At 42.3% G+C, this 13,275-nt stretch overlaps 1 protein-coding gene across 1 annotated transcript in view; it reads right to left on the bottom strand.

Annotated features, from left to right (window-relative positions):
• Window positions 1-1,123: 1,123 nt before the first annotated feature.
• Window positions 1,124-13,275, bottom strand: part of ABTB3 (ankyrin repeat and BTB domain containing 3) — a 188,314-nt gene continuing 176,162 nt past the window's right edge. The window contains exons 14-17 of the mRNA XM_068401050.1: window positions 11,573-11,654; window positions 10,506-10,574; window positions 7,262-7,375; window positions 1,124-2,433 (exon numbers count right to left, since the gene is read on the bottom strand). Of these exons, the coding sequence (XP_068257151.1) occupies window positions 2,224-2,433; window positions 7,262-7,375; window positions 10,506-10,574; window positions 11,573-11,654 (475 nt within the window). The 3' untranslated portion in view covers window positions 1,124-2,223. The remainder of the gene's footprint in view (window positions 2,434-7,261; window positions 7,376-10,505; window positions 10,575-11,572; window positions 11,655-13,275) is intronic.

Raw genomic sequence — 13,275 nt, forward strand, 5'->3', positions numbered from 1 at the left:
TTACCAAAGCACAGTCAGTATTTGAGTTAGAAACAGGGGCAGAATGCCCATGGCTACCATTATAGCATTAGATGCCAGACTGCCTATCCACAGGTATACCTGTGGGCATGTTTCCCAGAAAAAGCTATGGGCATATGCATATGCAACTCCTGATGACTTCATTGGGCACTCAGCACATACCCAAGGGAGGAATTTTAATACCATGATTATTGTTTGAAGAACTTTGCTATTTTAAACCATGAAGCTGTGGGGTGAGCTCTGCTGCTATCTAGTTATCATTGGCATGGAAGGACGGGTTTCCATGGATGAGGAGGCACACCAAACGACAACAAGCACCCCTGCGTGTTGCTGTTGCATCAACCATGGTCTCAATTCTCTAAGATCTCAACGTTCACACAGAAGTTGCCGTTACCTAAATGTTCCAGACAACATCTTGTGTGAACATCTACTATGCAGAAAAAAAAAGGTCTAATGGACTGACTTGCTGTGTCTCTGCGACATTAGTGGCAGTTTAGACATTTTTGTAATTTGTTGCAGAAACTGTAGAGGCTTTAAAAGACCAAGCACACAGGAGGATTTACACCTCACAGTCATAAAACAGCTTCCTACTGTGTTGATAACTAAAGCCAAAACTGTGTTCTCTGAGCATGCCAAAAGCTATCAACATGGAAGAGCACCTGACGTAGATACTTCAACAAAAGAACAAGAGGTTAACATGCACTGTCAAAATAAAACTTCTGAAGTCTATGAACTGGGCACAGTTTCTGAACGGCATGCTAGAAAATAAATACATTAATGTCACTTTGCCAGGGAGAAGGCAACATCTTTGCCTACTTCTTGCTGTGGTTTTCAGACACGGAGCATCAGAAATGTTGTGGCACATAGCAGATTTGTCTTGCTAACAATATGCTGCAAAATAAATGAAGCTTTGACATTAAATCACACCCTCTCCATCGCACCCCACCCAAACCCTGCATTGTAGATAACCTATACATTCTCAGGATACAGTGAGAAATCATTCTATAGTACGTATTTAATTATAATTTAAAAAAGTCTAACTCAAGACACAATCTCTGGCCAGTAGCAAAGTATCGACACATTACTGAAGTAAAGATCTGTTATTATCCCTTCACTGTAACAAACAGAAATCAGCATCTCGAGAAGGGTCTCCAGGGGTATCATATCACAACCAATCGCACCAAATAAAAAAATATGCTAATTTCACAAATGAAGTTTGACAAGAATTAACATTGCATTTGTCTTGGCGAAACAAAGCACGAACGTAACAATTCACAGGTACAGTTACCATGCAAATGCATGTTGAGTTTGTCATTGTTTTTAACCCCAAATCACGAGTAGCATGCAGTTCTCCTGCCCCCCCAACTACTGTATTAGAGATAGTCTGGGTAATGTACCTCTTTGGTGTAACCATAGCCTGTTAGGCAAGATTATACCACCCTAGGAAAGAATACAAGCAAAACTTGATCATATGTATGTTTACACAATGTACATTTTACCATTTAAAAAAACAAAACATGTTACATAGATTCTCAAACACAGCTCTGTCGAAAATGAAATTTTAAGCTTAAGAAATAGCTTTTAAACTACAAGGCCACCCCATTATTTTTTATGAACAATTTAAAAAGTTCCCACCCCTAAAAATCTGCCAGTATATTTCCTCAGCTGTAACAGTCTTACCCACTCTCTAATACAGTTGATCTTTGCTCGACAGCAATAACAGTTCTTACATTGCTTAAATGCACGAGATAACGGACTCCAGGATAGATATAGTTCTTAAACGTGTAACACTGAAACAAATCCGCCTTAAATGATTAATCGGTCAATTCAGGTGTTCCCTGGCACCACCGCTCAGGCAGGGGCTTCTGCTGTTCGCTGATGTGAGTCCTGGCTTTTGTTGGCACCAAGCTCCACGACCACACGTGTGTGTTCAGAATTTGAATACAACAGCGATTCACTGGATACTCTTGTACCCCATTTGCTCAAAAACATGGAGGAGCTTTGTTTTCTGTATTCCCTCATCCAAATGGGGCCACAGCCCCAGCGCAGCACCTTTGGCCAACACTGAACTACTTGGATGCGAAGTAGAATTTTTTAATTATTTTTTTTTTGTAGTCGATTAAGCAACTGCAACGGGTTTTAGCAACTGCAACAGCAGACTTAGCTTGCAGGGTCTTTATTAGAGGGCTACCGTCTTCCTCAGCTTTACACAATGGAGCCCTTTGAAGAAGACAAATGAATTGACTGAATCCTTGTGGCCAACGTCCTCTGTAAGTCCTGTAGCACATTTTGACCAGACGTTTCTCCATTCTTGTCATACAACAGCTGTTTGAAAGCTTCGTTTTCAATGAGGACCATCATATTTTTTAGAAAGTAGCCTTCACAATAGGAAGATAGTTCTGTGACTCCGAGAAACTACAAGAAGTGAAATTAGAGAAAGATAACCATGCTGATAAAACCCGCTCAGCAAATACAGTGCATAAAAGCTGCACACAGACAAATACACAATCTAAGCCTTTCAGACAAGCACAGTAATGCATACGGATATGTATGTGTGGAGGGGAAGGAGTTAATCAAACAGTATTTTATGCTATGATTCTGGTAACAATTCCATGTTACAAGGCCCTGGTTGTTAAGGAAACAAACTTCCAGGGGCTGAAGCTTTGCTCCCTTGGAAATCGGTGGGAGCTTTACCACAGAGTTCACCAGACCCATTTCATGCTAGAAGTTACATCTTAAAACTACAGGTTTGGGAAAATATACTACAGACCAAGTTTCATGAATGCTATCCTTAGCAAGGACGGGACATATGACTGCAGAAACCTGTCATGCAAAGTTTCATGCTTTGAGAAATCTTTGGAGGAGAAATGGAGGTTTGTAAAGCACGTGGTTTGGGGCTGTCAGTATCTCCCTTACGTTGGACACTGTCAAGGTAACAGGCAGGGATACTGTAATGTGTGAGCAAACCCTAAACGTGCGAGTGAAAATGTATGAGCAAACTTTAAATGACCCGTACTGGTCATGCGATGAGTGACCTGTACTGGTCATTGCCCACTGGTTAGATCCTGTGGTCATACAAAATGTATAGCCGTGGTATTCCGCTATAGGTGTAATTATAAGCCATGCAAGTGTAGAGAGCAGTGCTCAGCCCATCCTCCTGCCCAAGTAAGCTCCTGCTAAGTCTGAGCTCCGAGTAAAGCAGGAACCTTTGGCTGCAAGGTGCAGCCTGAAGGGCCAGAACTGCTGGGGCATTGCACAGCTTTGGGTCCAGACTGGAACAACTACACAGCAGTGTTGCCCACCACCACGTTACTATATTCAGAACCAAGAACGGAAATTGCAAAAAAAATAAAAAAAAAAAAAAAGAAAAAAAGAAAATAAATACAGATTAGGGCTAGGTAGGACCTGTCTTCCCAAGAAAAATGAATGAATTTAACTTGATTTCAAACCATGAAAGTTTTCATCAAATTATAAGTGCATTATTTTGCACCTGGATGTGACAGCATATGTGTGAATCTGTGTTCTTCTCTGAAACACCATTCATCCCTATTCATTACTTCAATATATTCAAAAGATTGAGGAAATAATGTACTTTTCTTTTTCAGATTTGTTCTGAGGCCCAGACTGCAATCTGTGCAAGTGCTGAGTGTTTTAGGCATGTATTTGAAACTCCAAATGATTTTGTTGGGAGTTTGGGGACATTCATGGAAAACACAACTGGTATCTAGTAGTACCTAATCCATCACCATTATACTTCCAATTTGCCCAGTCACTTAATTTCTTTCTGGAAGTAAAGAATAGTGACAAAGGCTTTGAAAAATGAAACCCTTAAAGTGATACTTATCAAATGACTGACTGCCTTTGTAGATGTTGGGCCCAACGCTGTTTAATATCTTTATAAGTGATCTGGATGATGGGATCAAGCATACCCTGATGAAGTTTGCCGATGATACCAAACTGAGTGGGGAAGTGGACACTTCGGAAGGGAAAGCCACCCTGCAGGAAGACCGGGATAGGCTGAAAGAGTGGGCTAACAAGAACCTTATGAAGTTCAACAAGGACAAGTCTACGGTCTTGCATCTGGGAAAATATAATCCAGGAGTGCAGCACATGCTGGGATCTACCTGGCTGGGGAGCAGCTCTGTGGAAAGGGACGTGGGGTCCTGGTGGACAAGCAGCACAATATGAGTGAACAGTGTGCTGCTGCGGCAAAGAAAGCCAACAGGATGCTGGGTTGCATCAACAAGGGCATCACCAGCAAAGATAAAGAAGTCATTATCCCACCCTACTCAGTGCTTGTAAGGCCACACCTAGAATATTGTGTTCAGTTTTGGTCCCTGCTATGCAAAAAAGATGTGAACAGGCTGGAGAGGGTCCAGAGAAAGGCCACAAAGATACTCAAAGGACTGGGGAGCCTGCCATATCAGAAAAGGCTGAAAGAACAGGGTTTGTTCAGCCTTAAGAAAAGAAGGCTTAGGGGAGGCCTTATCACCATGTTCCAGTATTTAAAGAGTGGCTACCAAGAAGATGGAGACTCCCTTTTTACAAGGAGTCACATGGAAAAGATATGGGGCAATGGGTACAAGTCACCCCTGGGGAGATTCTGACTGGATACAAGAGGAAAATTTTTCACAATGAGAACAATCAGCCATTGGAATGATCTCCCCAGGGAAGTAGTGGATTCCTCAACACTGGACACTTTTAAGATTCAGTTGGACAGGGTGCTGGGCCATCTTGTCTAGATCGTGCTTTTGCCAAGAAAGGTTGGACCAGATGAACTTTGAGGTCCCTTCCAACCTGGTCTTCTATGATTCTATGCTGCAATTTTAAGGATGGAAAGCCCATAAAGGCTGCCACAGATGATTTTAATACTCTCAATTCAGCTTTTAAATTGTAAACGTGACCACACTGTTTCACCTTCCTACCAGTACTTCACCTCTTTAACCCAGGGTCTCAATCTTTTGTTCCTACAGCTCCTTTTACACAGCTCATCACCCTGCTAAATGCTGTTCTACAACCTAGGCTCCCACCACAGACAGCTTTCCAAATCTGTGCTCACTTCATGCTATGCTTCCACCAAATCATATCTTTCTCTCAATCATGATAACAAAGACTGTGCTCCATGTGTCTTTGGGCCTACCTGCTTGCACATCCTCATCTGGAAAAGCAGGTCTTGGCATCACCTGAGTTCCTGCAGGTGCAGCTGAGCTTGCAAAGTAGCAAGGACTAGAAATGGAACCTACAGTAGGAGCAAGTTACTCAAAACCTGCTCCTGGCTGATGCAGTGGTTCCTGGCTTCAGCGCCTGCTCACCTTATCCCCATTCTCACTGCGGTCTAACATGAGCTTCTACTGCACTTCAGAGAGCAACACGGAAAGGCAGACGGTTGGCTGGCAAGCTGCGCTCGAACTGCTTGTGAGCTCCCCTGGTAAGAACTTTAGACCTATCTGAGGAACTTGTACATTGCCAATGCTGGGACTGAACCAACCCCGTGGCTAAATTCGGCTCCTTGTTTGCCTGCAAAGGCCCCAGCCTGCAAGTTTTCTGTGCCTGTATGTCCCAGTGGAGTCAGCGGAAGCAGTGTACTTGAGAGGCTTTTACAGTCAGGATCATGTTTGCATTGACATGGGTAGGGCATTGCAGAGATAGCCGAGCTAGCTGTGAATGAAATCTTGGCTTCTGGAATTAGTTAAGCCACATCATCCTAGAGCTCTGCATGGGCTAATTTACCCCACTTCCAGTAAATTACCAGGGCTAAGTTTCATACTGCTATAGCTAGAGCATTTCCAGGGACCGAACTAGCACAGTTAAAGCTAGTTCAGATACCTCTCTGTTACGCTGTCTGCAGAGCAGAGAAGAGGCTTCATCTTTTTGTTCCTGGTCTGTGTAATGTGCAGGTGATTAATCTGAGCACAGATCGTTCTGCCCAGAGCACTCCCGTCACACAGTAGCTTCATTTGTTTGTTATGTGAATAATTAATAATCACATATTGTCTCTGAATTGTGAAATGTGGCTATTATTTACACCAGGACAGTCAGGGTGTAAATAACAGCCACATTTCACAATTCAGAGACGATATGTGATTTTAAAACAAAATTATTAATTTTATTTTTAGTAAGAGTAATACAGACAAGAAGTTCCCACATGAGCTAGAAGATAAATCAAATATTTTTCAAAAGATTCCTGCACCGCTGATTTTTTTTCCTATTACAATAAATGGACCTGCAGATACACCTCATTTTTAATTCATTTTATAGGTGGAACTTTGTGCAATTTCACACACTGTGCATTATCTGTACATCAAGACCTAATAGTATTACTCTCTGTAGGAAATACCTGATGATGGGAATGGAGGTCAGATCTGCAGAGGTTTGGAGCAATCTGCAGGATTACTCTGTTCAATCAAACCTCCATGTCATGCTGCACCATTTTATCTTTCATATAGACAATCTAAGTTATAGAAAAAATCATCTAAGGAATGCTTTAAAAATATTTCATGCAACTATTTGTGTATCCTTTCCCTCTTCCAAGCGAAAAGTCTGTCTACTAAGCACACAAGAGGAGGGGAAAAACTGAAACTAATCAATGTGGCAACCATCTCCATCAATGAGTGAAAATAGTTTTTCTAGGTCAAAAAATTCTATGCTTTTATGCCTAATGACTCAGGCCCCCTCACAAGCTAAGTAAATAATTTGATTCCAATAAGAAGCTGCAAATCTCTCCTCTCCAAGACATAAAATTCTCATTACCATCCTTGCACGGCTCTGAGACGTTGCCCTTCGACAACATGGTATTTTTATATATTGACAAACTGTCACCAGCGTTGAGTATATCACCCCAGTGGGCTTCAGGCAGGAGGAAACAGAAAATTGTAATGGGAAAATGCAGCTTGGAAGGTGAAAAGAGAGGTGTCTTATTCACTTAGGAGATTCCTGTTGAATAACTCAGCAGCTTGAGTTGCCATAAGGGATAGGTCTGCCACACGGTGGTACACTCAAATTGAGGTTGAACAGCTTAGGGAAGGGGGTGAGAAGTTGCCATCGATGCTCTTCTACTACATGATTTAGGACTGTCATCATACTAGGTACCTATTAGCCACCCACTGCCAGTAAATGAATGACAAATCTTAAATACATAACAAACATACTAAACATATGATAAATGTATCACTACTTATCGTAAAACTGACCTACGAGTATGACGACAGACACATAACATGCAAGCATATGTGGTTATTTTTACCTTGGCATGATTATAAATATCCACGCAGTTTTCTGTATTAATGCTTTTTGCGCAAATGATCTCACAGTGTCGTTGTAAAGCTTCAAGCTGGAAGAATTTAGCAGCAGAGAGAAGCTAAAAAAGAAAAAGGCAAGGAAAAAAATAGTCAAAACTGCTGAGCGATATAGAATCAGAGCTTGCTTATTTACTGTTTCCTTATATTTTTTCTCTGCCCCTGCTTCAGTTAGCATGAAAGTACTGACAAACAGTCAGAATGAGAAGGTTGTTTGGTTGCTTCAACCCTTTGCAGTCCCCTCTAGATCACACTGTGGGAAGCTGTACACAGAGAGATCACCACAGGCTGCTCAGATCAACGTGCTGAGCTTGGAACGGGGAGCGGGGTGTGTGAGAGACAAAAAGGAAATGGCAGCTTGGAGAGTCTTTGGTCACTTTGCAAACATGACTCTGCAAGGAGGGATCTGCAATTACATTCCAGGAAAAAAAGGTTCCTGTTCAACCGTTCCCCAAGCTCTGGCTGAAACGGAGCACCTGGGCTGGATGTGGGGATGTCAGCAGAAGGGCCAGGACCAAGAGTATAGAGGAATTCAAACCAGATGATGATGATCACCCTGGGCAGTCTTAAAAATCTAGAGAGGCAATAAACCTCAAATCTGTCACCTCAGCAGGCTCAAGGAAATGGAGACAGATCTCCATATGCTCCTTGCTCTAGCTCATGAGCAGCAGTAAGGTCATGTCAAGGCCACGGGCACTGAAATACTGTCTGGCTCCACGTTACTCCAAGTAGTGGGTGCACAGCAGGATACAATGCAAAGGTGGGAACTAGCTTGGTGCAAGGCCCTGCCTAGTTAACACTCGTGTTAGTGTCATGTGTCTGTATTGCTGCACCACCACAGCTCTCCTGCCATCAGGACTCAAGCTGACCTCCCTCTTTGGCCCTGCATCCACCTTATGGATACACTACCTGGACTGGCACTGCCTTGGGATCTCTGCATGCCACTCTACACTGTGGGCATGACCTGAAGCTGTGGGGTGAAAATGGCTTAAATTTTGAGTTCTCCAACTGATTTCAGTAGTGCTAAGATTTCCCCTGTTGCCCCCTTTCTGCCCTTTTACAGCAGGGAAAGGAATTTCATTTTCTGTCTTTCCATGGTAGATCATTGCCTCTGGCTCTCTGCTCTGGCTTAGGAAGCACGCTGGGGTTCTTTCTTGCTTGACACCTTGCTCTAACCCAGCCAGGTCTCCTAGGCCAAGCTGTTCAGGTGTTAGGCATTTATACGGCCCTTATCATCTAGGACTGCATAACAAAAAGCTATCCTGTGAATCCCAAAAGGGCTCTCATGCCACTAGGTAGGAGCACTGGGGAACAAAACCCTGAAACTTCCATGACATTATTCAGACTTCTCCTATGCAGTCCGCTCAAGCTCTGCTTTAATCCCATAAATAAATCCAAGTGCTGGAAATCTGCAGTGCTGATGTGATAGCAGCCAGATGGCCCCAATTATGAATTGCAGCAAAGATTTCTGTGGAGTATTTCTGGTGCTTCTTGTTATCATATTTGTAATAAGGCAAGTTGCTAAATGCAGTTTTGAAAGATAAAGCCAAATCCTATTCCAGCTGCCTCTGTGGCTCAAGCAATCACATGCTGGTTTGTAATTACTTTATACTGCGAGGAACCATGGCCAGATCTGTTATCAACAGATCAATCAATCAGTCATACATTCTTGAGTCACCGAAGTTTTGAGATGTCACAAAAGTAGAGCAAGCAGCCAGCTGAACTGCAGCACAAGCTGTTTAACAGCCTAGGTGATAACACACGCATCTCTACAAAGCTGTTGCACTGCCTAATCTAAGACTCCTTATTTCAGAAAGGGTTAGCAATTCAGGAGCTTCTTTCAAACCTATGAGTGAAATAGAGAATCAGTGACCTTCTCCTATAAAGCTCGGAAAGTCAATGTGGGTATGCTGAGTTAAAAATTCACCACTTGCCTCAGAGAGGGATAATTTCACTCCTGACCAGTTCCATCCTCTGGGTGCTAGCAGGGTTGGTACAGATGTCCCTGTACCCACCAGCACTGATTCACCTTGGCCACTTGTACCCCAAAGAAGAGCCCCTCTCAGTTTCTGGTTAGCCGTACTTTGGTAAAAGCCAAGCATCGCATGGATGCGCCAGACAGTAGAGTCAGAGGGACAGACTAACATAGGCAACAATAAAACATCATGTTAGCAGACTATAATCTGTACACTGATGATCACCAGCTGTTTAAGTAGCTCTGATTTTAGTACTTACTGTCCTGTATTCTCTTTGGGTGCCATAATTTGGTGATGTCAACAGGAAAACTCCCTGAATGAATATCAAGAACTTGCTCAAATATCTCTTAGTTCTGTTTAGTTGGAGTCATTAGTCTGATTGTAGCTGGCAACGACAGCACACAGTATTGGGAAGAGGATGACTTAACATCCATACAGCTTATGCATGTGTGGCTACTCTGAAGGCTCAGTCAGCTCCAGTTGGCTTGGTTTGGCTTTTGTAAATGGGCACAATGGCACTGGATGTTTTACATGCAGTGAGAAAGGGGCAAAGAAGTCCGTATCTCAGGGAGCAGCTTAAGGTTTTATTAAGAAAATTTGACAGTCACATGCTTGAAATTGAACTGTGACTCCAGTGGGATTTCTCCCATGGTTAAAACCAGGTAGATGCCCAAGAATTCTCCCAAGTGAGGAACCAAACTGGATGCTTTGACACTGCTAAGATAGGTCTGGACACGTAAAGCTAAGCTCATAAGCCAAAAGTAAGAGTGTGGCAGAGAGAAGCTGACTGGCCCAGCTGGAGTAGAGCACCTCACCTATCAGGCTGAGAGAGAGACAGAGGATGGTCTACTATACTGCTGAGAGTTGCTTCCAGATTTTGGTAACACCAGCTTTGCATTTTTTGGAAAGAGCCTTTCAAAGCATCTAACTAGATATTTTTATTTCAGATACTTTTTTTGCTTGATAACCAGAATTCTTGTACTCTTTCTTGTCTGACAGTCAACTTCATAATGGCAAAAGTTACTGTAACAGCTGACCAGCAGAGAAGGAGACAGTGTCTCCCGCAGGACTGCAGACAGCCTGAACACTCTGGGTGAGGAAGCGCTGGCTCTTACTGGAGAGCCCATGTCTTGCCCAATGGCCACGTGCCCTTGGGTGAACGATACACAGATCACTTAGCATTGCTCCCACTGCAATTAAGATAAATGTCTCTTACCTCCATAATTTCATTATTTTTAATCAGGAGTGACTCTGCACCTCCATAATAAAGATACTGCATAACCAGCTGTAATAAAACAAAGGGAGTGTTTACAAAAAGCAATCCAAGGGAACAGGGGGTGATGTAAAGATTGCAGGCAATACCCGAAGCTCTCCAACACCACCAAGGATTTGTAGATAAAACTGGCCCAAACCTCCTGATTTCAAGACATATTTGGTTACTCTCTCTCTCTCTGCACAGTTCAATGTTTCCTTGTCACAGGCAGTCTAACATCTCAACCCTCATCAGCCACATTGTCTGGACTTTCTGATGAGCTCCGAACAGTTTGCAGGAAGCTGATTAATTCATTCTGAATTTTCAATGTATTTCCCAGTATGTTCAGTACATTACTGATTCAGGAAAATATAGCATATATAATGGTTATTCCCTTATTCCTTCCCTGGCAATGGCACCCCCACCTTCACCCAGCTCTGTGTGGGCATGCATGGATGATGAGAAAGAGTGGGGGAGGCTTTGCACTGTAACACAAGCCAGCTAAGATCCCTCTGCAGCGAGCTTCGAACAAGCCTAAAGTTATTGTAGGCAGCTGGGAATTACCTGGAGCGGTAACAGTCAATACGTGGAACTGTTTGAGCTCTAAAATAAAGGGAAGCATATATAGCACATATATGCTACAGATACAGCAAGCAAGCTCTGTATTTTCACGGTAAAAAATTGATTGAACAATACAGGGAAGGGAATGAACTGTGTCTCTTCCAAGCCTGTCCATTAAATACAGAAAGAGCCAACAAGAGAAAAAAGAATCAAGTGCTTTACCTTGGCATGCACTGCTTTGTCTGCATAGCCTGTGTAAGCGAAGTGCGTGCTATTGTATCTGGTTGGGCACAACATTTCCCATCAATAGCAGTCTGCAGCCTAGTGTATGAATGGAGATGAAGCCTGCGCTCATAAAACCACTACTCTGAGCTATGTGTTTATCAAATACATGCACCTAATTTGGACAGCGCATGTACAATGTTCCTATTACATGTTCCATTCAAATTCAACGTAAGAACTGACTTTACCTGAAAGATGGGGTACTTCACATAGTTGATCTCAATACAAGTACTATCAGATGAGGGCTTGCTAGACAGCAATGCTTTAAACCTAAATAAAAAGGAGCAAGATTGAAATACCAGACCAATTATCTTGGTGAAAAAGTATGGCAAAGTGGAAGGACAGCATCAGCTCTTGCAAAAACAGTACACTGAAATGAACGGATTTGTCACCGAAAAGCATCCATGGTTTAGACACTGACAAAATAAAGTCCAAACCAAAAGGAAGAAGCCTCTCCTCTAGGAGTTTTCAACTTGAAATTTTTGAAAAATACATATAATATCACAACAAAAAAAATGTGTATGAGAAATTCAGATACTGTAATGATGCATATTACAAAACAAAAAACAAACTTTTTTTTAGGAAGACTTGCAACATTTAAAAACTGCACACCGCCATTTTGAAGGGAGATAAATTTTGGCCTATGTCCATTATGCTGCTTTAAAAAAAATGTTTTGGAACAAAGTATTAAATAACTACACTAAGACTTTCAATGCTTCTATGCAGGTTCAGTACAATTGTGTAAGAACAGGCAGGACAGAAAACTGGATAGGTTGCTGTTCTGTGATTATCAGAACCTGAAATTCAGACACAGGTTTCAGGAAAAAACCACATGTTTTAAGTTAATATTTGCAGACTTATGTGAGACACATACACATGTAGCAATCTATTTCTCAAAACCAGATATTCCCATTTGATCAGAAGGCGAAAATGGGAAATGCGCTGCCCGAAACATCTGCCCATGTACTTCCTCTTTATGGTAACTCATCTGACCTTCTAGCGGTAGGGCAAAGCTTGTCTTATCTATCAAGACCAGCATTTGCTGGATGGTAACCTCTTCCATATCACGATTGCATCTTGTTAATTAAAATATGCATAACGATTCATTTACTCTTACTAGTGTCAAACTCTACTATGAACACAATTTAGTAGGTTAAAAGCTGGAGTTTGGGATGTGTTTGTACCTCTGCCAATATGCTCTAAACCAAAATACCCATTTCTTAATTGAAGGCAGGGTCAGATACTGCAGTTGCTTTATGCAAATCCCTTTACTCTGTGCTGTGGGTTGGCAGCACGTCTAGCATCAATTCCCACATTGCTCAAACTGCCCAAACTCGGTGGCTTGTCCTTGACACATCTTGAAATAAGTCCTTATGGAGGGTTAGCTAAATTTGTTTAAAAGCACACCTTTAATTACAAAGCTGTGTACAAATAAGGTTTGTGAGCAACTTCAAGGTTGGGTTGAGCTGGGTAACCTACGTCCAGTCTTCTGAGCCCAGAGAACAGACCATAAATACTGCCTTTGGATACAGTCTGATACATTTCATAGTTATTTAATTTTATTTAAAAAATGTCAAATGCTGTCAATGAATTGTGTGATAGTAGCTTGCTTTTCTTGGAGACTGTCTACACTGACACAAGGCAGGATTTAGCCACTCACAGGATAAATGCTTATTAAGAATCAAAATATTAAGACTCCTCTACGATTAAGAGCTGGATGCAGCAACAAGCTCCATGCAAATGTGCCTCAATGGAATGAAGTCAGATGCATGGCCAGAAGCATGGATCACTTACTGGGTGGGAATCTAGTGATGGGAGCACTGGCTAAACATCTTGCAGACTGACCAGAAACAAGCTGGTGAGATTTTCTGCTTAGGAAAAACTTGGAAGA

The sequence above is a fragment of the Nyctibius grandis genome, chromosome 5 (genome assembly GCF_013368605.1).
Source record: "Nyctibius grandis isolate bNycGra1 chromosome 5, bNycGra1.pri, whole genome shotgun sequence".
Taxonomy (NCBI): domain Eukaryota; kingdom Metazoa; phylum Chordata; class Aves; order Nyctibiiformes; family Nyctibiidae; genus Nyctibius; species Nyctibius grandis.